Source organism: Lagenorhynchus albirostris, chromosome 13, assembly GCF_949774975.1.
Source record: "Lagenorhynchus albirostris chromosome 13, mLagAlb1.1, whole genome shotgun sequence".
Lineage (NCBI taxonomy): Eukaryota > Metazoa > Chordata > Mammalia > Artiodactyla > Delphinidae > Lagenorhynchus > Lagenorhynchus albirostris.
The window spans coordinates 24,475,165-24,501,477 of NC_083107.1; the positions used below are offsets into that span (position 1 = coordinate 24,475,165).

Sequence of the window (26,313 nt, forward strand, 5' to 3'; positions counted from 1 at the left end):
AATCAACAAAACGCAAGGCAGCAACAAAGTGAGAGAGTGGCGTGAACATATATACACTACCAAACGTAAAATAGTTAGCTAGTGGGAAGCAGCTGCATAGCACAGGGAGATCAGCTCGGTGGTTTGTGACCACCTAGAGGGGTGGGATAGGGAGGGTGGAGGGGAGGGAGACGCAAGAGGGAAGAGATATGGGAACATATGTATATGTATAACTGATTCACTTTGTTATAAAGCAGAAACTAACACATCATTGTAAAGCAATTATACTCCAATAAAGATGTTAAAAAAAAAAGGGAGAGGGACAAAATAACTACAAGACAGACAAAAAACAATTTAAAAATAACAGTCGTAAATCCTTCCATATCAGTAATTACTTCAAATGTGAATGGATTATATTCTATAATCAAAAGACATATAGTGGCTGAATAGGTTGGGAAAAATAAAAGAAGCAAGATCTGAGAATTCCCTGGTGGTCCAGTGGTTAGGATTCTGTGCTTTCACTGCCTAGCACCTGGGTTTGATCCCTGGTCAGGGAACTAAGGTCCCACAAGCTGCACAGCCAAAAAATTTTAAAAAGCAAGAGCCAACTATATACTATCTGCAAGAGGCTCACTTAGATTTAAGGATGCATATAGGATGAAAGTGATAGGATTGCAAAAAGATTCCATGAAAACAGTAAACAAAAGAGAGCAGGAGTGGCATTACTTAGAGAAAAGAATTTTAAGTTTAAAACTACAAGAGACAAGGATATTATGTAATATAAAAGGGTCAATTTATTGGGACAATATAGCAACTATTTATATGTATATGTACCCAACAGTGGAGCACCTAACTGTATAAAGCAAATATTGACAGAGCTGAAGGGAGAAATAGCAATATAATAATAGTATGAGACCTCAATATCACACTTTCAAATAATTGATGAAATAGACAGAGAATCTTAAGGAAACAGTGATCTTGAACAAAGCTAAATGAACCTAACAAATATATGGAATGTTCCACCCAACAGCAGCAGAATATACTTTCTTTTCAACCACACAGACCATACTCTGCAGGATAGATCCCACATTAAGTCACAAACAAGTCTTAACAAATTTAAGGTTGAAATCATACCTTTTCCAAGCACAGTGCAGTGAGACTAGAAATCGGTAACAGAAAGGGAAAGGGAAAATTCACAAATGTGTGGAAACTAAACAGGCTCTTGAACAGCCAATGTACCAAAGAAAAAATCAAAATGGAAACTATAAAGTATCTTGAGGCAAATGAAAACAAAAACACCAAAAGTTATGGGATGCAGCAAAAGCAGTACTAAGAGGAAAGTTTATAGCAATGAACACATTAAAAAAGAAGAAAGGTATCAAATCAACAACCTAACTGTACCTCAAAAAACTTCAAAAAGAACAAACTGAGCCCAGTTATCGGAAGGAAATAGTAAAGATTAGAGCAGAAATAAACATAATAGAGCATAGAAGAACAACTGAAGAAAAATCAAAACTGAATTTTTTTTTTAAGATCAAAAAAATTTGACAAACCCTTAGCCAGGCTAAGTGAAAAAGAGAATAGTTTCAAATAACAAAAATAAGAAAGAGAAACGTTACAGCTAATGCCACAGAAACAAAAAGGATCATAAGATACTATAAACAATTATACACCAACAAACTAGATAACCAAGAAGAAATGGATCAATTTCAAGAAACATACAACCTACCAAGACTGATTTATGAAGAGATGAAAAATTTGAACAAATCTGTTACTAGTAAGGAGATTGAATTAGTAGTCAAAAACCTACCAACAAAGAAAAGCCCAGGACAGATAACCTCACTGGATAATTCTACCAAACATTTAAAGATGAATTAACACCATTCCTTCTCAAACCCTTCCAAAAAACTGAAGAGGTGATAACATTCCCAAACTCATTCTATGAGGTCAGCATTACCCTGATCCCAAAATCTGAGACAAAGATAGTACAAGAAAAGAAAGTTAATAAGCCAATATCCCTGATGAATATTGATGTAAAAACCCTCAGTAAAATACTAGCAAATGTAATTAACAATACATTAAGAGGATTATACACATGACCAAGTGGGATTTATTCCTGTAATACAAGAATGAGTCATAAGAAAATCAGTGTGGTATACTACATTAACAGAATGAAGGGCAAAAACCACATGATCATCTCAATTGATACAGAAGACACATTTGACAAAATTAAGCACACTTTCATGATAAAAACCCTCACCCAACTAGGAATAGGAAGAAATTACTTGAACATAATAAAGACCATATATGAGTAGCCCACAGCTAACATCATATTCAGTGGTGGAAAACCAAAAACTTTCCCTGTAAGATCAGGAACAAGGTAAGGATGCCTATTCTTGTGCCTTCTATTCAAAGTTTTGGGAGTCCTAGCCAGAGAATTCACACAAGAAAAATAAATTGATAAATAAATAAATAAAAGACATCCAAATAGGAAAGGAAGAAGTAAAATTATCTCTGTTCACAGATGATACAATCTCTTACGTAGGAGAGCCTGAAGACTACACTTACATATACACACACACCCTGTAAGAGCTAATAAATCTGGCAAATTGCAGAATGAAATATCAACACATAAAAATCAGTTGTTTCTATGCACTAACAATGAAAAGTCCAAAACTATATATTTAGAAAACACTCATTTACAATAGAATTAAAAAGAATAAAATTTAGGAATTAACTTAGTCAAGGAGACAAAAGATTTGTACATCAAAAATTACAAAACATTGCTGAAAGAAATTGAAGACATAAGTAAATGGAAAGACATCCCATGTTCATGGATTAGAAAACAATACTATTAAAATGTCCATATTACCCAAAGCAATCTATAGATGCAGTGCATTCTCTATCAAAATCCCAATGGCATTTTTTGCAGAGATAGGAAGAAATCCTGAAATTCATATGGAATCTCAAAGGACCCAAGAAAGAAAAAGCACAGGCAACAAAAGCAAAAATAGACAAGTGGGACTACATCAAACTAAAATGTTTTCTGCCTAACAAAGGAAATAATCAACAGAGTGAAAAGGCAACCAACAGAATAGGAGAAAATATTTGTAAACCATATATATGATAAGTGGTTAATACCCAAAATATATAAGTAGCCCATGTAACTCAACAACAGACTATCCAACTGAAAAATGGGTAAAGGACTGGAATAGACATTTCTCAAAGAAGACATACAAGTGGTGAACAAACCTGAAAAGATGCTCAACATCACTAATCAGGGAATTAACAAATCATAACCACACTGAGCTATCACCTCATACCCATTAAGGTGGCCACTATGAAAAATACAGAAATTGACTGGTATTGTCAAAGATATAGAGAAAAGGGAACTCTTATACACTGTTGGTGGGAATGTAAAATGATCAGTTGCTATGGAGAACAATTTCTGAAAAAGTTAAAAATAGAATTACCATATATGATCCAGCAATCCAACTTTTGGATGTATAGCCAAAAGAATTCAAAAGAAAACAGTTCAAGAGATATTTGCACATTACAGCCTTATTTATAATAGCTTGGAGGTAGAAGCAACTTAAATGTCCATCAGCAGATGAATGGGTAAAGAAAATGTGGTATTTACACACAGTGGAGTATTTATTATCAGTGGTAAAAAAAAAGAAATCCTGTCATGCCACAACATGGATGAACCTTGAGGACTAAGTGAAATAAACCAGTTACAAAAAGATAAATACTGCATGATTCTACTTATATGAGGTATCTAAAGTAGTCATACTCTTAGGAACTGAAAGTAGAATGGTGGTTGCCAAGGGTGGGGGGAGATGGGGAGTTGTTGATCAGTGGGTATAGAATTTCAGTTCTGCAAGATGAAAAAGTTCTAAAGATCTGTTATACAACGATGTGCATATCGTTAATACTACTGTAATATACTTTAATGGTTAAGTGTAAATTTTGTTATATGTTTTTGACTACAATAAAAAAATAAGTATATTAGTAATATTTTGTTCATCGATACAGTTAGTATATCATGATTTATTTAAGTATTTCTGTGTTGGACATTGACATTTTGATTTCTAAATGTGTCTTATTATAAAGCTACAGATGTTCATTATGAACGTTTTGTTCCTATAAGTCACTTAAACTGTTATTTTTTTTTATAAATTTATTTATTTATTTTTGTCTGTGTTGGGTTTTCATTGTGGTGCACGGGCTTCTCATTGTGGTGACTTCTCTTGTTGCGGAGCACAGACTCTAGGCACATAGGCTCAGTAGTTGTGGCTCACGGGCTCTAGAGTGCAGGCTCAATAGTTGTGGTGCACAGGCTCAGTTGCTCCGCAGTATGTGGGATCTTCCTGGACCAGGGCTCAAACCCATGTCCCCTGCATTGGCAGGCGATTCTTAACCACTGTGCCACCAGGGAAGTCCCAAAATGGTTATATTATTTCTTAAGATAAGTTTCCGGGGAAAGTTAACTGCAGCAAAAGTTAGACATATTTTTATGGTTCTTGATACAAATACATTTCTAAAGCACAGCTAACCATTCATTATCTATTGCTATTAATAGTTATCTCTTAAATAGTATTAATCTCACATTTATAAATGGTATTTTTTGTTAAAAATAAGGCAAACCCCGTAATAGGTTGTTTTGTTTTAAATATTTATATATTTTCTGTTTTACTACTTAGGATCTAGTGTGCATCTTTAGATATATGAAAGAATAAATATGACAGTAAAAGTCTAATTAGTCCTTACAACATTTAATACAAGGAGAGAGCTTGGTTCTCCTGCCACCAAAGCAAGTATTCTTAAAGAACATTTTCATTGCTTTTTTTTTTTATACCTGGGAATTTTTTTCTAATACCTTCGAATAGGTTCAGAATTTTCTCCCCCTGTATCTTTTGTATAAATCAGGTTTGCAGTAGCTTCATTCCTTGATCACATTGCAACTAAAATATGTTGGTCATGGTTTATTTAAATAGTTTAATGCAGAAAAGGACCTTTTGTAACATTTTATTGTGAAATATATGAAAATTTTAGATGTACCATTTTTTAGATTTCAGGTTATCTCTGTTTTCTAGGAGGTTGGCAAACTACCAGCCTACTGCCCATTTTTCTATATAAGGTTTTATTGAAACATAGCCATGCTTGTGCAGTGTATTATCTGTAGCTGCTTTTGTGCTACAACATAAAATTGAGGAGTTACAACAGCAACCATCGAGCTTCCAAAGCCTATCTGGCCCTTTACCAAAAAAGTTTGCCAGCCTCTGTTCTAGGTCATTATTTTTCAGTAGTGATGTTAAATGATGAGATTATCTTGATTAAAGATGATTTTTGTAATGTTTTCACTATCATTTACTCTCCTTCTGATACAGAGCTAGAATTATAGATAGATTGCATCTAGAATCACATATAACTCAGAACCTTTTTTTTTGATTGTTTGAGAGAGTTGTCTTGCATGAGTAATAGAACAGAAAAAAATAGCAGACCACTGATATAGATTAGCATTTCACTTTATCCAGATAAATGTTATTTTTAACTTCAGTGTACTTTATTTTTTTTTATTAACGGGGTTCTTTATTTTAAAAGAAAACATATTTTATGGTTTAAAGACAGAAGAGTCAAACAGTACAAAAGCTTATACAGAGAAAAGGAAGTCATCTTCCCCAGAGGAAACCATTTCTACCAGTTTATGTTTCCTTGCAGAAGTAATATATATGTATGTCTGTATAAGCACATACGTACTTATATATTGCCCCATTTTTAATACAAAATTGAAGCACACTTATATACCCTGTTCCATACCTTGTTTTTCCATATATGTACTTACACATTTACTGCTGTAACTGGTAATACTACACTTAAAGCATTTTGTTAATAATGCTTGCTGTACATTATTATCTTGATTTATTTCTTAACTGCCTCTATTTTTTATATAAAGCAAGGAAAGACTTTCAGAGACAAATGCAGTAGTCATTGTTCAAGGGAAACTTGAAAAGAGGACATTTGGCCTAAGCAAGTGCTTACTAATAGTTTTCATTTTAGAGGAGGTTAGCAGAAGTTTAGTTTTTTTTAATTGTTTGATTCAAGTCCAAATACTATGAATTTGTTATTTCATTTAGTTAATTCTCTAATTCTAATGTGCTCACAGTGTCAAATATTAGTGTAAAACACATTCTAGATTTTTTGTGTGTTTCTTATTCCTCCATTGGCATGTATATGTAAGGGGTAAGTGAATTTTAAAAGATAAGCAGATGTTGAATTGTATTTGAGAGTTTTTTATGTTATATCAGTTGATACATGTGATGTTCACAAGAGCTGAAAGAAACTGGGCTTCCTGAACATCAACAGAGCAGTATAGGGTTTACAGCAACAACAGAGGGAATGAAATGCACCCACCTCACGGAACATCAAATTCTAATGACAAAACAGAAACCATTGTGAGTCACGAAACAGATAAATTATTACCAAAATAATTTATAAATTTTAATATTAAAGTAATATTTAATGTTAATTAATTTATTAATATTTATTAATTTAATATTAATTTTTAGATGTTATTGAAATTTTAATTTTTAATATTAGATTTAATATTAAATATTTTGATGTTGATATTAAATATTTCGATTTTAATATTAAATATTTTAATAATTATAAATTATAATACTTATAATATTATAAATTACCAAATCATAACATGCTCAAATGTTTTTTTTAATGCTTGGCTTATTTATTTATTTATTTTTAGCTGTGTTGGGTCTTTGTTTCTGTGCGAGGGCTTTCTCTAGTTGTGGCAAGCAGGGGCCACTCTTCATCGCAGTGAGCGGGCCTCTCACTATCGCAGCCTCTCTTGTTGCGGAGCACAGGCTCCAGAAGCGCAGGCTCAGTAGTTGTGGCTCACGGGCCTAGTTGCTCCGCGGCATGTGGGATCTTCCCAGACCAGGGCTCGAACCCGTGTCCCCTGCATTAGCAGGCAGATTGTCAACCACTGAGCCACCAGGGAAGCCCTCAAATGGTTTTAATACCAGCTCAGATACCCATATTGCAAGGAAGACCACAGACTGATTTAACAGTAACTCCACATGGACTCCTGTGTTTCAAATATAAAACCACTGATTATTGCAGGAACTCACCTTGTTTATAAAATCTGATCAATCCACACTTACTAACTTCTCCTCTAAGACTAACTTATGATTAGCTCCAGCACCTAAAAATCTTTGTGTCCTTTCCTACCTTTCCCTTTGAAACCTCTTTTATCCTGGTGTTTTCCTTTGCTCTACAAGTCTTATAAACCCAGGTTTATATGATTGTCAGTTTCCTTGGTGGTCTTTGTAAGGTAGATTTGAAAAATTTTTTCGTTAGACCACTACTTACTATATTAGAAATAAAAGTTTGTAATATAAAACGATTTTTATTTATTTTTATTTTATATTTATTTAGATTAACATTACTACAGGATACTCACCGCTCTCACCTGAGGGAATATGAAAAATACATAGAAGATGTCAAGAGCTCAAAGAGTACCATCCAGAACCTAGAGAATTCATCAAATCAAGTTCTAAATTTTAAATTCTATAAAAGCATGAAAGTTTATGTGGAGAATTTAATTGACTGTCTTGATAAAAAGGTACATGTCTATAAATATGTAATCATTTCCTTTTTATGGAGAAATTCCCTTACAATGTGATTTTTTTTAAGTCTAAATCCCATAAATAAATATTTCATCTAGGACTCTTCCTACACATTTTTGACATACTGGAGTATTAAGTATTCCCTCAATGTTGGACAGTTAGGTGTAGTTTGTAATCATTTTGCAACTTATAAATAGCAGTATAAATTTTTAAAATTCCATTTGTTTAAGAAAAGTTCCTAGAAAGTAAATTATTAAGTGAAAGGGTCTAAATATTTTTAAGGCTTACAAAACATTGCTAAATTATCCTCCAGAAAGGTTGTATCAGTTTCTAGTTTACTACATTAAAAAATGGTTTTTGTTTTTACATATTTATTTTGATCTCAAACAAACCCTTTGTTTTGTTAATGTAGTTTTTCTTCTTTTGAATTATTTGTGTCCTTTGCACTGCTATCTTCTTGGTTTATATGGAGGTTTTTTGTAGGGTTTTTTTCCTTTTTTCTTTTTCCAGTATATGGTGAACAGTTCTTTATTGCTTAAAAATTTTAGTGCTTTATCCTATTTGATGTAGGTAAACATTCCAATTTGCCTTGTCTTTTGATTTTGTTTGCAATGGTTTTTTCACATTAGATGTGTGTTTTTGTTTTTAATTTTTTTTATTGAAGTATAGTTGATTTACAACGTGTTAGTTTCTGGTATACGGCAAAGTGATTCGGTTATGTATATGTATGTTCTTTTTCATATTCTTTTCCATTATGGTTTATTACAGGATATTGAATATAGTTCCCCGTGATGTACAGTCGGACCTGGTTGTTTATTTTATATATAGTAGTTTGTATCCACTAATCCCAAACTCCTAATTTATCCCTCCCCCACCCCCTTTCTCCTTTGGTAACCATAAATTTGTTTTCTGTGTCTATGACACAGAAATATGTTTTCTGTGTCTGTTTCTGTTTTGTAAATAAGTTCATTTGTGTCATATTTTAGATTCTGCATATAAGTGATATCATTTGGTATTTGTCTTTCTCTTTCTGACTTATTTAGTGTGATAATCTCTAGGTCCATCCATGTTGCTGCAAATGGCATTATTTCATTCTTTTTTATGGCTGAGTAGTATTCCATTGTGTGTGTGTGTGTGTGTGTATGTGTGTGTGTGCGCGCGCGCGCGCGTGCGTGTGTACACCACATCTTCCTTATCCATTCATCTGTCAGTGGACATTTAGGTTGTTTCCATGTCTTGGCTATTGTAAATAATGCTGCTGTGAACATTGGTATGCATGTCTCTTTTCGAATTAGAGTTTTCTCCAGATGCATGCCCAGGAGTGGGATTGCAAGATCATACGGCAACTCTATTTTTAGTTTTTTAAGGAACCCCCATACTGTTTTCCATAATGGCTGCACCAGTTTACATTCCCACCAACAGTGTAGCAGGGTTCCCTTTTCTCCACACCCTCTCCAGCATTTGTTACATGTAGACTTTTTGATGTTGGCCATTGTGACCAGTGTGAGGTGATACCTCATCGTAGTTTTGATTTGCATTTCTCTAGTAATTAGCAATGACATCAGATGTTTTGAAATTTTTGTGTTAATCAGATTTATGAATCATTCTTTTCCATTATAATTTCTGATTTTGTTTATACATACTAAGTCCTTACACTGGGGTCTTAAGTTGTCCTTTTTTTAAAGTAGACTAATCATTTTAAAAATATACTCTACTTTCTGCATTACTTTTAATTTACTTTTAAAATATTACCAAGTAATTGTATTTTCTCCCCTATTGTTTTAAGTTGACTACCTTTAATATCACTTGGTAGTTACTTTTCTGAAGTATCTATTACAATGTAACTTTCTTCATTCATCCTTGAAGAATTACACTGTCAAAGGCTTGAATCCATAGCATTAGCTATGGAACATCATTGGAGTTGGGGGGGATTGTTGCCCAAGAAATATAAAAATGCCGGTTTCAACTAATCACTCAATTCTGCTTGACAGCTTTCTTACTTGTCTGGTTAGGTCTCTTCCGTTCTCTATTTTTTTAAATTTTACCAGTTTCCTCAAGTGTTCCCTACAGTCTGCCCCCCGTCAGTCTGTGAAAAATAGCTGCAGTCATCATTTCCTCCTCCTCTTTTGCTCAAAAAAGAATCCTTCTTATCTATCCACTCTTACCATGTTCCTCACTCCAGCCTATTAGGTTTTATTATTTATGATATTTATAGCTGTTTTAATACAGTAAGTTGATTTTCTAGTTTTATTAGTATTAAAAGTATTGGAAGCTAGGTCTGTTCCTCACAGTGTTCTTTTAATTGAGATGAGATGGTATAAAAATGTTTCTGTATATGAGAATTGAGCATGTAATATGCTTATATATAAATATTATTTTTTATAATTCATTAAGGATGACCCACAAAATGTTACTTATATATGTATTTCAGATTATCAACATCCAAGAAATAGAATCAGCCGTGCATGCACTCCTTGTAAAACAAGCCATGATCTTTATGAAACGCAGGCAAGATGAATTAAAACATGAATCAGCGTATTTACAACAGTTATCACGTTAGTGTTTTTCATGTTCAATGTGATTTTTTATTCATTAAGCTAAATTATCAGCTAAAAGATAAAAATATTTTTATTCCTGTATAAAAAATGTTTTTTGAGTATTTTCCCACTAACCTTTCACCTACCCCCTTCCAAAACTCCCAAACCATTTAAGCTAGGGCTTCAAAATGTCTTAAATGCAGTCTAAAACTAAAAAATGAAAATTATAACTTCTAATCACTTAGTATTTGAAACAAAATATTTATAGGACCATTTAATGACTGTTTGGAGATGACTTGAAATAAATATATAGACTGTCAGAAATATAACTTTATAAATTTTCCATAGCCCGTCCACAGATTGTTTGTGGAGGTTAAAGAAATTCTGGTGGGTTCAGCATAGAATCATCTGTAAGATCTCATTATATTAATAAAAGATTTGGATGCTTCCCTTTAGTTCTCACACTGGTTTTGTATTTTCAGAGATGTCTTCCATTGGTTAAGGTGCTGTCAGGGTATAGTGAAAGAAATGGGACCATAGCATCAAGTAGATGATAAAAGCAAAATCAGAATGACTCAAATACATGACATTCAGTTGGTCATAAATTACGGTGCATGCTAAAATAGGAAATAATATGAATGACGTATCGGTAATGCAAATGTTTCTAGCATTTGACTATAGGGACAGAAAAAAAACTGGTGAAAACTGCTGAAAAAGAATACTAGGGAAAGAAACTATATTAAATTTTGTTACTGTTCTCAAGTGCTGAACTATATTCACCAGACAAGGTATATTTTCTTAGACTAGCAAACTCAATGACTGTTAATATTGTGATAGGGTAACATTGCAATTTCATTGCATGATGAAATATGCAATTTAAGCATATTCTATTTGTGTGTGTTTATATATACAGATATGTATATATACCTAAGATATAACTTGTTTTCAAAGTGTTTCACTGTATCTCTTTTAAGAATTTGCAAAAAAAAAAAAAAAAGAATTTGCAGTATGAAATCAATTTTATTCATTAACAGGCAAAGCTGAGACGTCAACAAATAGAAGCTTGGCTATAGATGAAAAAACTCAATGGATTTTAGAAGAGATTGAATCTCGAAGGTAACTATATAAAGACTTAAAGCATCATTGAGCAAGTATTTTTTACTGCTTAAATACAATTAACCATATAGTATAAATAACCATAACCTAGCATATTAATTTGTGAGAATGATATAAAACCAAAATTTATGGTTTAAAGATGCACTGGTATATTTGGATCAGTCAGAAGGAATGGGTAAAATGGCATTTATCAGGCTGGGAATGGCTCATACCTAAGAAGCCAGTCCTAATTACATTGTTACCTGCTCTTCCAAATCTGGGTAGGCTATGGGAATGTCTTACAGGAAAAAAGAGGGAGAACCAATTCAGATTAATGAAGCTAAAATGTCAAAAATATTAACATAAAATTGCATGCAAATGTGATGGTTTATTTCTGGGTAAAAAGTAAATGATGACTTTTTGTTTTAAATCATTTCTTTTCAACAGGAGCTATTTGTTTTTTATTTATTTTTGGTTTATTGCAAAATATAGGGCACAAAGAAGACAAGCAAGGGTTCTTTCTGGGAATTGCACTCATCAGGAAGGAACATCTAGTGATGATGAACTACCTTCAGCAGACATGATGGACTTCCAAAAAAGCCAAGGTCAGTTATCAAGTTTCTAATGTGTCTTGAAGTATTGAAATGATGGAAAATGCTTTGCTGTGATTGCCCGTAATTATTTAAGCTATGTAAAATAGTTGGTAAAATTCAGGAAAAAAGGAATACATTTTTTTTTCCATATAAGACTTGTCCTTTCCTCTGAAAAAATGGATAAAATGGAGGAGCATGATGAGTATTCCTTTTCATCTCGTTATAAAGGAACCATGAACATTTTTGGCTTCATTTCTCTACTGCATACTTTCTATATTATAATTTTTAATTTAAAATAATTGAATTTAGTAAAGCCCAGTTTTAGCATTATAAGAAGGTAAAATATGTATAGTTGAGTGTGGGCTTTACAGTCAACCAGATGAGTTCAAAGAGGGGATCTAGTCTGTGTGATCATTGGCAGATTCCTTGACTTCACTATATCTGATATTGTTTGTTTGCTTGTTCTTTGTCTGTAAATAGGTAGGCTAGAAACACCTACCTTATAGGAAACATAGTTATGATGATGAAATGAGGTAATGTATTTATAATGTTTTGGCATATAGCAGGGGCTCAATAAATGGCAGACTTTATTAGTGTCAATTGTTACTAAAGTGTTTTTTTAATAAAACCTAATTTATATGTTAACATCAAAGGATAGTTTTCAGCTCAATTGATTACATAAGTTATACATAACTATGTTTATAGGAGACAAACTTCAAGATCACAAACTTAAAATGCATAATATACAGAGACTCATTTTCTTCACAGGTGACATTTTACGGGATCATAAGAAGATTTTTGAAGATGTACACGATGATTTTTGTAATATCCAGAATATTTTATTGAAATTTCAACAATGGCGAGAAAAGTTTCCTGATTCTTATTATGAAGCTTTCATTAGTTTATGCATTCCGAAGCTTTTAAATCCCCTAATACGATTTCAGTTGATTGATTGGAATCCTCTTAAGGTACATAAGCTTAACATGTGAAAAAAATAATCCTGATCACATTTAGTTACTTAAATCCTCTAGTTATCAGGTTAACTATAAAGTACCATTCCTTTAGAGTTGGAATTGATAATTTGTGCTTTGGAGTAATAGTCTGCACTCATCTTTTCTTGGTTCTCACTCTGTTTTTAAGGCTGAGTGACACTTAACCTCAGTAAAGGAAACACTTTTTCTTTTAAATCTTCTTCTATGATAAGTTTAAGATCACTCAAAAAAGTAAAGGTAGTATTAGACCTTAAGAATTTTACAGTCTGTTTGAGTGAAATTCAAAATAGGTACCAAGAGTTCTGAAGTTGGAGATGACATAATGGGATTACTTGGCTAGGAAAGCTACAATGAAGATGAGGAATTTAAATGAGGATTTGAAGGATATATAGAATTTAAACAGGAAGACAGAGGAAGGAAAAGGTATTTTATGAAGGTACGTAGGGAGAAATATTAGTTTAGTAGAGACTGCATAGATCCTAAATTAAGAGATATGAACTTGTTTTGATAGATAATGGGAGGCGTGACATGATGAAGGTAATGTTTTAGGAAGCCCTGAGCAACAGGCTAACTTGGAGGCTAGGGAGAAAGAGTTGAAGGTATATACTGAAAGGCTACTGCTGTAGCCCAAGTGCAGGGTGAAGAATTCCTCACGTGGGGTGATAGTGACAAAGGGAAGAGAAAGAAAGTGTTGATTACAAGTGGCGTTATGAAGTAAGAATCAGTAAAATACTGAGAATAAACCTAACACAACATATCAGAAAATGACCTCAAGATTTGGAGTCTGAGTTATCAGTACAATGGTAGTTCCATTCATAAAAATGGTGACTGTTCAGAGAGGAAAATGGTTTTGATGGAAGTTTTACTTTATAGACAATGAAATGATGATGGGACATCCATGTGGATATGCCTGTTAAGCAAACAGAAATGAGAAAATGAAACTCTGGGAAGAAAGGAGAGCTGAAAATAAAGATTTAACAAAGTAAAGGATGGATCCTTGTCGTTTTATCTTCCTCTGCTCTAGTCATGCATGCCTTTAGGCTCTGTGTTAGGGCCATGCAGTGTTCATAGTTTAGGAGCCAAGCTTATCCCTAAGAAAGTGGTAGATAGTTGGTCGGAGAGCAGCCTAGTTGTTAACCAATCCAGCTGAACTGAGTACTCTGTTACATCTAGCAAAGATCTCTTCATTCAGTTATTCAACAAATAATAATTGGCCATCTGCTGTTTGTTTAATAATAAGCTAAACCACATGCAAAGTATATATTTGTGCCAGTGAGACTCGAGAGAGCCAGAAGTGAATTTTGCGTGAGCTAAGTGTAATTTTATAAATAAATTACGTGGCTATTTTAACTGCTGTTGTTATAAATGTATACTTTGCTCCTAACAGTACCTGCCATGTAGTAGGCTCTGAACACATAGTGGACATTTCTGGATATGAATGAATGCATGAAACACAGTGTTCTGTCCTACTGCCTAAACATCATGTCTTAGTCATGTCATCCTGCCTAGCCTTGGTGGTCTAGTACTGTATACATTGGGTTAAAATATGGAATTATTCTCCTTTGATCCTTAGAGAAGCTCTGGTAATTACTGAAAAAGTTAACTATTTAAAAATAAACTAATGTTTAAGAATTTATTTATAACTTAGATAATTTTATTTATAAGTTTGATTCCATAGGTTTAAAACAGATGCCATGGTTCACATCTATAGAAGAATTTATAGATAGCAGTATGGAAGATTCAAAGAAGGAAGATAGTTCTGATAAGAAAATCTTGTCTACTGTCATCAGCAAAACAATTATTCCTCGACTTACAGGTACTGTTTTGTAATCTTGATAAAATTAAATTGTTCTTTGGCAAAGTGTGAGATCATTAATTTCTGTTAACAGTCACAAATTTTTTTGGACGTTTTTGAACACAGCAACTGTAATATGCAGTAAAAAGCAATAGATGTTATAATTTAAGCTGATTAAAAAATGCTTGTTTGTGCAAGTGATTGGCTATCAAACTCCTGATACTTTTGGATCTTTAGTATTTGTGACATTAGCGTTACTTTTATTTTATTTTTTTTTAATTAATTTTATTTTAGTCTGCGTTGGGTCTTCATTGCTGCGCGCAGGCTTTTCTCTAGTTGGCGGCGAGCGGGCTGTAGACTGCAGACTCAGTAGTTGTGGCGCACGGGCTTAGTTGCTCTGCGGCATGTGGGATCTTCCCGGACCAGGGCTCAAACCCATGTCCCCTGCATTGGCAGGTGGATTCTTAACCACTGCACCACCAGGGAAGCCCTAGCATTACTTTCATTAGTTACTTTTTTATAAGTCATTTATTAGGGGCACACTTTCATCTCTACTACATGTATTTCTTTCTTTCCCTTAACTTCTCCCCTATGTTTTTTTTTTTAATTTTTATTGGAGTATGGTTGATGTACAATGTTGTGTTAGTTTCAGATGTACAGCAAAGTGAATCAGTTATACATATCCACTCTCTTTTTGGATTCTTTTCCCGTATAGGCCATCACAGAGTATTGAGTAGAGTTCCCTGTGCTATACAGTAGGTCCTTATTAGTTATCAATTTTGTATATAGTAGTATGTATATGTCAATCCCAATCTCTTGATTTACCCCTTCCCCCATCCCCTGGTAACCATAAGTGTGTTTTCCATATCCATGACTCTACTTCTATTTTATAAATAAATTCATTTGTACCCTTATTTTTAGATTCCACATATAAGCGATAACATGTGATATTTGTCTTTGTCTGACTTACTTCACCCAGTGTGGCAATCTCTGGGTCCGTCCATGTTGCTGCAGATGGCATTATTTGTTCTTCTTTATGGCTGAGTAATATTCTATTGTATATATGTACCACATCTTCTTTATACATTCCTCTGTTGATGGACATTCAGGTTGCTTCCATGTCCTGGCTATTGTAAACAGTGCTGCAGTGAACATTGGAGTGCATGTATCATTTTGAATTATGGTTTTCTCCAGGTATTTGCCCAGGAGTGAGATTGCTGGGTCTTATGGTAGTTCTATTTTTAGTTTTTTAAGGGACCTCCCATACTGTTCTCCATAGTGGCTGTACCAATTCACATCCCCATCAACAGTGTAGGAGGGTTCCCTTTTCTCCACACCCCCTCCAGCACGTACTGTTTGTGGACTTTCTGATGATTGCCATTCTGACTGGTGTGAGGTTATACCTCATTGTAGTTTTGATTTGCATTTCTCTAATAATTAGTGATGTTGAGCAGCTTTTCATGTGCTTTTTGGCCATCTGTATGTCTTCTTCTTCGGAGAAATGCCTATGCAGATCTTCTGCCCATTTTTTGATTGGGTTATTTGTTTTTCTGATATTGAGCTGCATGAGCTGTTTGTATGTTTTGGAGATTAATCCCTTGTTGGTTCCTTCATTTGCAAATATTTTCTCCCATTCTGAGGCTTGTCTCTTTGTTTTGTTTATGGTTTCCTTTGCTGTACAAAAGATTTCAAGTTTAGGGAATTCCCTGGCAGTCCAGTGGTTAGGACTCCGTGTTCTCACTTCTGATGTCCTGGGTTTGATCCCTGGTTGGGGAACTGAAATCCCACAAGCCATGTGGCGTGGCCCAAAAAAAGATTTTAAGTTTAATTAGATCCCATTTGTTTATTTTTGTTTTTATTTTCACTGGGAGGTGGATCAAAAAAGATCTTGCTGAAATTTATGTTAGAGACTGCTCTGCCTATGTTTTCCTCTAAGAGTTTTATAGTGGCTGGCCTTACATTTAGGTCTTTAATCCATTTTGAGTTTATTTTTGTGTAGTGTGTTTCTTCTTACTTTAAAAAACATTACTACATTTCCCTCACATCTGCCACCAGCACTCAGAAGCCCTTGGGCATTGATGCTTGTGCTTCAGTCTGAAGACTTGTTTTATCTGAAATTGTACTTGATAAGGATCTGTTCCACCATGTCACTGAGAATGAATTCTGACAGCAAAGTCTGCAGAACTCTTAAAAAATGAAGCAACTTACTTTATAGTGCTTCTCAGCCAACTTGACTATACTTTAAAGATTTTTTTTCATATAACTTGTAGTGCAATCATGGGTATCTTAGAAAGATAGTACTTTTAACTATTTACTTTTAGCTATTAAGCACTATTAATGATAGCATAGAATATATGTGCCTCATTTAAGTACTCATCTGGAAACTCCAAATATTTCACTTACAATTAAACAGTTCCTCAAATAAGTAGCATTATGAGAAATTAATACTGTATATTTATTCTCAAGTCCTATCCTGGACCTTCTTCATGAGCTCCCTGGGTAATCCCTGGCATACTCTCCTCTAGTGCCATCTATATCTGTGTTGCTCAGTATGGTAACCACTAGCAATATGTAGCTATTAAAATATAAATTTCAAATTAGTAAAATTAAAATTCAGTTCTCAGTCACACTAGACACATTTTAAATCTTCAGTAGCCATATATCACTCATGGCTATCATATTAAATAGTGCAGATGTAAGATGTTTTTTTCCATCATCACAGAAAGTTCTTTTGGATGGTACTATTCTGCTTCATTTTAAATCAAGAAGAACTGGAAGAACAAGTCCAGATGTCTTCTTAGAGCACCAGATCTCTCTTATCAAAGTATCTTCTGAGTACATCTACTTGACAACTTAAACTCCACATGCAAAATCATACTTGCCATCTTTGCTGCAGACCTGCTCCTCTTATATTCCTTGTCTGGAAAATGGTACCTCCATCTACCCACATATTCAAACCAGAACTTTCAAGTCATCCACTCCTCCCTTTTTCTTACCTCCTTACATAAGCAATTGCCAAGTCTGGTTTTTTTTTCCTTTTTCTAACCCATTTTCTATACAAAAACCATGGTGATCTATCTAAAATATGTCTGATTCTGTCATACCTCACGTAAAACACTTTAATTATTCTTAATTGTCTCTAGGATGAAGTCTAAACTCTTTAACATGCTTTCTAGGCCTTTCAGGATTTTGTCTCTGTTTAGTAGTGCTTTAGCCCCATCTCCTGCCATGCTCGGTTCCTTCTTCCCCTCATTTCCACCTCTACTGGACTTAAGCTATATTCTCCTTGGCCTTTATACCTTCTGCCGTCCATCCACTTGACAAATCCCCTAACTCTACCTCTTTCATCTAGCTAATTTCTCCTCATCTTTCAGAACTCAGTATGGACATTACTTCTAGGAACTGGATTAGGCATACCTTTCAGGGTTCCTGTGGCACTCTGAACTCATACTTAGGGTGGCATCTATGCATTAAATTATAATTGCTTACCTAAATGTTTGTATTTGCCATTAGACAGAATTGTTCAGAGGCAGTTACCTAGTCTTACTTATTGCTTTGTTTCCTGTCGTTAATGTTAGGCGCATAGTAGGCTCTCAGTATTAGTTGACCAAATATTTCTAAGATTATTACAAGCCTAACCTTCTAGATGCCTGAGAAATCACTGTTTTATATTTGACCTGGGATGTTTCTTTTTAACCTATTTACATTTTTAAAAGTTATTTAGGGCTTCCCTGGTGGCGCAGTGGTTGAGAGTCCGCCTGCCAATGCAGGGGACACGGGTTCGTGCCCCGGTCTGGGAAAGATCCCACATGCCGCGGAGCAGCTGGGCCCGTGAGCCATGGCCGTTGAGCCTGCGTGTCTGGAACCTGTGCTCTGCAACAGGAGAGGCCACAACAGTGAGAGGCCCGCGTACCGCAAAGAAAAATTTAAAAAGTTATTTAACATGTATTTTACAAGGGTCAAGCACAGTTGTTACTTCAGTGTATACAACAATGAACAATATAATAATCCCTGCTCTCATGGAGCTTACATTCCATGAAGAAGACAAAGGATAATAAGATAAATAAATAAAATCTAGAGTATGTGGGTTAAAAGGGCCAAGGAGAAAAATAAAGTAAGGGAAAGAGATACAAATTATGAAAGAGTAGTGCAATTTAAAATAGGCTGGCCAGGGAAAGCTTTCCTGGGAAGGTCACAAATGAGCAGATTCCAAAAGGAAGTAAAGAAGTGGGCCATGTGAATATCTGAGGTAACAGCATCCAAGGCAGCAGAAACAGCAAGTACAAAGGCCCTGAGGCAGGAGCTAGCCTGATTTGCTTGAAAAACAGCATATAAGCCAGGGTAACTTTAGTAGAGTGAGCAAGGGGGAGACTAAGAAGAGGTGAGCAGGATGACTGGCTGTGTCATATGGGGCCTTATAATCATTTGTAAGGACTTTTACTTAAGTGAAAGAGTGAGAAGCAGTTGGAGAGTTTAGAGCAGAGAAGTGACGAGATCTGCCTTAACATTTTAACAGAATTACTCTGGTTATTGTGTTGAGAATGAACTGTAGGCAGCCCAGTTAGGAAACTTTTGCAGTAATCCAAGCAACAGATGATAGTAGCTTAGGCTTGAGTGTTAAAAGTGGAGGTGGCTGGAAAGTGGTTGAATTCTGTATAAAGTATAAATATAAATAGGAAAGAGAAGGTAAGTGACCAGAGTCCTGAGGTACTCCAGCATTTAGAAAGTCAACAAGATGACAAACAGACAGAAAAGGAGACCAGAGAGGTAGGTGGGAAACGGGAGTAGTATCCTGGAAGCCAAGTAAAGAAAAGTGTTGCAATTGTTGCTGATAAATCAGATGGGGAGTAGAATCAACCATTAGATTTTACAAATGTGAAGGTTATCTGTGACTTAGTAAGAGTAGTTTAGGAGAATAGTTGGAGGTAAGGCCTAACTGAAGTGAATTCAGGAGTTTGAGGAGAGAAAATGGAGATAGGAAGTTTTTTAAGTAATTTTGTTATAAAATGAAGCAAAGAAGTAAAACAGCACTGGAGGGGAAAGTAGGGTCAAGAGAGGGATTATTTTTAATACAAGAGAAGTAATTGTAGACTGATAGAAAAGATCCAGTGGAAATGAGAGGGCAGAATTCCGGGAACAGGATCTTCAAGAAAGCCAAAGGGGTTGGGGTCTTTTGTACAAGTAAAGTGTTGGCCTTGGCAAGGAGTGTAGTGCTTCGTCCATAGGAACAGGAGACAAGTTAGAGTTTATGAGCACAGGTGCTTGTAGTTGTGTACATGCTGTAGGAGGACCTTGTGGAGCTTCTCTTCAGATTGATTCTATTTTTCTCATCAAATGGGGAAGTAATCAGCTGAGAGTGAGAGCAAGTGTGGAGAAAAGAAAACATAAGAAGTAGTCATCTGGAAGAGTCCATTAACTGAGAGCAAGGAGGAAGGATAAGGCAGGAAATAATTGTCTAGGCCAGAGGGAAGGAGAATGGGCCAGGGAAACAGAATGTGATTGCTGGGCAGCAGTAAGGTCTCACTGGAGTTTCATGGTGATCAATTTAAAGTGTATTTTTTTCCAGCCATGTTTTAGCTGCATGGTTGCAGGCACAGATGCTGTGACAAGGTGATTTAACTAGGGTTGCAGTTGAGCCAGACTGCAACAACAGAGAGTGTATGCAAATACATAATGGTACTGATTGTCATGGATTTTAAACCATATAAGGAGGGAAGTAGTGTTTGCTGAAGGCCTCAATTGTTTATATGTGACAAGCAAAGCTCAGTCTAGTAACTAAATTGTGCACCACCAAAAATTTTTGTTTCAGACTTTGTAGAATTCATTTGGGATCCCTTGTCAACCTCACAGACAACAAATTTAATAACACAGAGCAGAATGATTTTTGAAGAACATTCCACTTGTGAAAATGAAGTTATTAGTAAAGGCAAACAGGTAATAATTTCTAGAATTATGAATTTCTTGATATATTTGTAAATCAATAAAATTTATTATAAATCTTTGTTTACGGAAGATGCAGACGTAATTATCAGAAAACTATTTGGGAAAAATATTTAGGATTGACCATTCTTTGCTCTTTATAATTAATAAGATGAAAGAATACACCTTGATATTTCTGAACACTCTTACAGGAATGGTAATGCTTATAAAAGGATATACATACATTCAATAAGATCCAGATTATTACTTTCATTCTTATTAGCTTATTTCTCTCTGTTCAGTGGTCTGATTTGTGTTCTCATGGCCCAGCCAGCTGTCTTTCAGGTTTGTGAATATACATTGGCCCTGCAGAGACGAAAAGGCATAAATATATTAGTGCAAATTCATTCCTTCTAAAAGAAAAAAATACTAATTACCTTTGTTTTTTGGCAAAAGTGTAGTAGTATTATGACCTTACTTCAACAATGATTTTAAAACTAGGCTAACATTCATTATACTAACTAGTTTTCTATAATCTGCCAAAGTTGAGAACAGTAATCTCTTTGAGGATTCAAGCTTCAATAGGATAGATTCTCATCTTAGCATAATTTAGAATTGAGTTTCACTGAACATAAGACATAAAGAGGAAGGAACTTTTTAGAGGCTCTTTTGAGAGTGTTGAATCTTACTCTTATTGTAGTACTCTTTTTTATAATTCTGTTTGTTGATAATATTGTATACTCATGCAGTTAAATAAGTAAACCAATTTTACGTTGAGTTTTAAGAGAATTAAGAGAGAGATTGACAGACTGGAGGGTACCCAGAGTGGAATAACCAAGATGGTTGAAAAAGCAAGGAGACGTATCATATTCATATTCTGAACACCACTAAGTTTTAGCACTTGAAATTGCTGTCATGAAGGAGGGAAGTTGTAAGAAATAAGAGGGAGAATAGGGATACCAGCATGATTCTGCCTTTAAGAAGCATGTTATCTTAGAGGAAACAAGATGTACATAAACTGTTATTTCAAATAGGAAGTAAGTGGGAGTGACCAGGAGCACTTGTTTATCTAACTCCTGCTATGTACTAGGCACTCTGTTAGGTCTTATTCTTGTATCATCCCACTTAGTCCCAGCAATCCTATTAACAACGGTGATAGCTTAATCTTACAGTTGAAGAATCTGAATCTTGAAAAGTTGTTCACAGTAAAGCCTTGAGTCAGAACTAGGATTTGTACCTTGGTTATTAGTCTTTAAAGCCCAGGCTCATCTCACTGACCACATTGCCTCCCCATGAGTGGCCCAGATAAAGGGCTATGAACCTCAAAAGAGAGGCAGGAGAGAGAATTTACTTTCTGCAGTGAAAGAATTTTTGTTAGATGTGGCATTTGAGCAGGGACCTGAAGGAAGGAATAGGATTTGAACAGTAGCAACTGATGGAGAAAGGGCATTTTCCACTTACCCCCAACAGGATAAAAACATGTGAAAATCATGCAGGAATTAGAGAGATTCAACTAAAAAGAAGATGTGCATAGAGATAGTGTTTATATTTGAAGAAGGAATAGATTTATTCTGTGTTGTTATAAAGCATAGAACCAAGATTAGTAGGTTAGAGCTACAAGGAAGCAGCTATATAGTCCTGTATTTGCTCTCTATGTGGGATTATTTAACTATAGCCCAAATGTAAATAGTGCTTTGCCATTTTTTAAACACTTTCACATTTTCTCATTTGATCCTCGCAACCTTGTAAAATGTGTTGACTTTAATTGCATTTTACAGGTGAAGGAGCTGGGGCCCAGAGTTCCAAGTCACTTTTAAAAGATTAAAGTGGCAGGCCCAGCACTTTGTAACCACTAAAGTCTTTCAGTGGTATTATGGATTCACTCATGAAGTCTTTATACTGGTAATTTTAATTCTGGAAGCCATCCCACTCTGAATGTTGAAAATGGGGTCTTTGCATTCGTAGGAGACTAGAACTACATCAGGACTTTCAACTTTGGCACTCTTGGCATTTGGAACAGATAGTTCTTTGTGGGAGGCTGTCCTATGCATTAAGATCCCCTGGTCTCTACTCACTAGATGCCAGTAGCACTTCCCCGTCTTGACAACCAAAAATATCTCTAGACTTTAAATATTCTGAGGCATGGCAAAATTATCCCTACTTGAGAGTCAGTGTACTACGTAATATTCCAGGTTAGTAACACAGTTTGCCAGTGATTTGTTTCAGTGATATTTAAGAATTGAAGAGAATGAGAAAGGTTCCAGAAGAACAAGTCAGACAGCATAGTTCCTGATTTTGAAGTGAAAAACAAATGATTCTGTAAACTAATGTCTGGTGAGAATAGTTTTGATTCTGGTTAATGTTCTAAAATAGATTATTACAGAGATGGATTACGAGCACTTAAAATAAGAAAGCAGTGTTTACTGTAATCTTTCATGATGGGGTCCCTAAATACAAACAACTGTTTATCAAAGCATATTCTTCCATATTATCTCAGTTACTTTCACTGATAAATAAGGTACTGTACAGGTACAGTAGATAATGTATTTAAATATGTTAAGATTTTCTTACGGATCAAATGGGAAAAGATATGGTATAGTCAGATATACAGAAAACTGGTAGAGTATACCTAAAGAATACTGACCCATAGGGCCAGAATCTTCTCAGCTTTGTCCTGTTCAGTATTTTTATTGAACTGGATGAAGATGTAAAATACATGCTAATAAAATTTCTCAATGGCAGAAAGCTAGGAATTCTGTCATAGATCTATGGATAAAAGAATTAGAATCCAAAAGAATTTCAAAATACTGAGAAAATGGACTGACTCTCAAAACATAAAATGTAAAAGGAATATACATATGTCCTACCATTGTGTTCAAAAATTCAACTGCATAAATACAAGATGGGAGAGGCAAGCTTTGAAGCAACCATAGGTAACAGAGAGGGATTATAATCAACCGTAAACCCAATATGAGTCAACAGTGTCACTTGAGTAGCAGAAAGACTAATGGGAGTTCATCCTACTAGGTGTCTGCTCTTTTGAGTAAAAATGTTATATGTGCTTTCCTCACAAGTAAGACTTCCCTGGGTATTTTGCATTTAATTTTAGGTTAAAGTATATTAAATGGAGAGTGTCTAAGATGGTATGGGAAAGAGAAAATGTAGAAAAGTGAGATATCAATCTTAAACCTGAAGAGTTTTCATAGGGAAGGATGATTAGATTTGCTCTGCATGATCCTGAGAAGTAACCGGGACCAACGTATGGAAGGTGTAGTAGGGGAGAGAAGTTTGTTTCTCATTAACTGAAATCTAATAGTCAAAAGATGCCCGAAGTTATGCACAGCCTCAGGGGATAGTGCATAGGTTGGTTGACCGGTTAGTGGAAATGTGAAAGTGACATCAGATGAATGCTTAGATAGATTGGTAGTTTTCAAATTTCTTTTTCTATCCACAGAAACTTTTCAAATAAATTCTTACACATCCCTGTACACAGACACACACAAAAGTAATGCTGCTCTTGCTGTGGTGAGCACCTACTCTCATTCTCCCCTGAGGGCCTCAACATCTGCCCATGCCACCCAGGATTATCACTATGGATATGCAGAGCATCATAAAAACTACTAGCCAGAGCTTTTAAGTGCCTTTTCAGAGCTGTTTTAGAGTCTCTATACAGTGCTCACTTCGGCAACACACATACTAAAATTGGAATGATACACAGATTAGGATGGCCCCTGTGCAAGGGTGACACACAGATTCATGAAGCATCCCATATTTTTATCATGTGTGTGAAACTTTTGAAAATTGTAAAGCATTGTAGAATTTAAAGAACCTTTCAATAAGAAAATAAAATAATAAAATAAAATAATAAAATAAAAAATAATAAAATAAAAATAAAGTCTGTGTACAGAAGTGTCTGTAGTTGTTAAAACTTTACGCTTTAGAGAACTTTGTTTTTCCACCAAAGATATTTTACTACTTGGAAAAGTTAATGAGCTCCAAGTTATAAAATATGTGAATTTAAGTTTTCTTTTGTTTTAAACAATTATTTAGAAATAATGGCAAACTTACAGAAAACTCTCATGATTAAAAATAGCATATTCATAGGCCTTTTACCCAGATTGACTTGTCGTTAATATTTTGCCCCATTTGCATTAGTGTTTGCTCTCCCATTAGATATACACACACACACAATTTTTTTTCTCCTGAACACTTTGAGAGTAAGTTGCATATTTGCTAAGGATAGTCTGTTACATAACCATAGTACAGTTAGCAATTTCAGTAAATTTAACAGTACTTAATCTACCATCCATATTCTACTTCTGTCATTTGACTCAATAAAGTCCTTTATAGCATTTTTTAGAGAACTATTTTTAAGAAACAAAAATTAATATGGAAATATTTATCAAGGCTGAGATTCAAAATCATTTACATTAAGTGGAAAAAAATCAAAGCATAATTGTATTTTAAAAGAATTCAAGAGGGCTTCCCTGGTGGCGCAGTGGTTGAGAGTCCGCCTGCCGATGCAGGGGACACAGGTTCGTGCCCCAGTCCGGGAAGATCCCACATACCGCGGAGCGGCTGGGCCCGTGAGCCATGGCCGCTGAGCCTGCACGTCCAGAGCCTGTGCTCCGCAACGGGAGAGGCCACAACAGTGAGAGGCCCACGTACCGCAAAAAAAAAAAAAAAAAAAAAAGAATTCAAAATGTTTGAGAGAGTAAAAGAAAATTGAGTTTTTGTTTTTAATGTTAATATTGATATGCAGCCATTTGAGGAATATGTTACAGATATTTAAGTGAAAAGAGAAACAGGACTTCAGTTAGATACACCTTTTATGAAAAAATATATTTGGTTGAATTCTACATTTATGAGTAACTTGCTTAGTATAGGGTATATGACAGCTTAATTTGTGCTACACACATTGTCACTGACTTAAAAAAATAACTTTCCCTCTAATATGTAGTATGCCGTTTCCATTTTTCAAATATGGATTCCTTTTTTAAGTGTAAGACCAGTATCTTATTATAGAAATTTTTATCCTAGTATAAAGACTGATACCGCTGTAGGATATTTTCAGCCTACCTTTTATTTCAGAATTTTAATACTAATGGACATGTACACTTGTATCCTACTTCTTCCACTTAAATATTAAACATTTAAATTTGCATGTTACTACAGTCTTCGTAAACTTTAGCTAAATATTTCATGCACTGGATGGACATAACATGATGTCCTTAAAAGTTCCCATGATTCAATGTTTTGGTTATTTTCAATTTTTGATATACAAACAATAAAATGAATTTGCCAAAGTGAATATACTATGTCAAAGGATATTGACAAACCAGTGAAGAAACCATATTTATAAAGCATCTACAAATCAATAAGAGATAGAACCTAATTTAAATTAAAAAAAAAACATATGTAGACAAGCATCTTAATTGGATACTTTGCAAAGGGACATATCCAAATGGTAAATAAGAATATGAGAAGATGCTTAACATCAGATTACTCAATAGGAAAATAAAAATTAAAACATAATAAAATATGACTACATACTCAACAGAATTGCAAGTATTTAAAAACCCTAAAAATACCAGGATTTAGTAAGGGTGTAGAGAAACAGGATTTCTCATACATGGCTAGTGGGAATATAAATGGCATACCACTATTTCAGAAAACAATTTGGCATTCTGTACAAAGTTGAACATATAAACATGAACTGTATTCCAGCAGTTCTATCTCTACATATGCCCATTAGAA

General features: G+C 34.7%; 1 protein-coding gene and 1 non-coding gene across 4 annotated transcripts in view; both read left to right on the forward strand.

The window, feature by feature from the left end:
- GCFC2 (GC-rich sequence DNA-binding factor 2) overlaps nt 1–26,313 on the forward strand; it is a 74,839-nt gene that overhangs the window by 38,347 nt on the left and 10,179 nt on the right. Inside the window, exons 6-12 of one of the 3 annotated variants that reach the window (XM_060168543.1) lie at nt 7,435–7,621; nt 10,057–10,180; nt 11,197–11,278; nt 11,750–11,862; nt 12,619–12,818; nt 14,508–14,658; nt 20,447–20,571. In XM_060168543.1, coding sequence (XP_060024526.1) covers nt 7,435–7,621; nt 10,057–10,180; nt 11,197–11,278; nt 11,750–11,862; nt 12,619–12,818; nt 14,508–14,658; nt 20,447–20,571 — 982 coding nt within the window. Of the gene's footprint in view, nt 1–7,434; nt 7,622–10,056; nt 10,181–11,196; nt 11,279–11,749; nt 11,863–12,618; nt 12,819–14,507; nt 14,659–20,446; nt 20,572–26,313 lie in introns of those variants that run through there. The other 2 variants (XM_060168544.1, XM_060168545.1) reach the window with 2 other exon arrangements.
- On the forward strand, nt 24,229–24,332 carry LOC132532034 (U6 spliceosomal RNA). Its single transcript, XR_009544295.1, has one exon. It is a non-coding gene; the product is annotated as a U6 spliceosomal RNA (small nuclear RNA).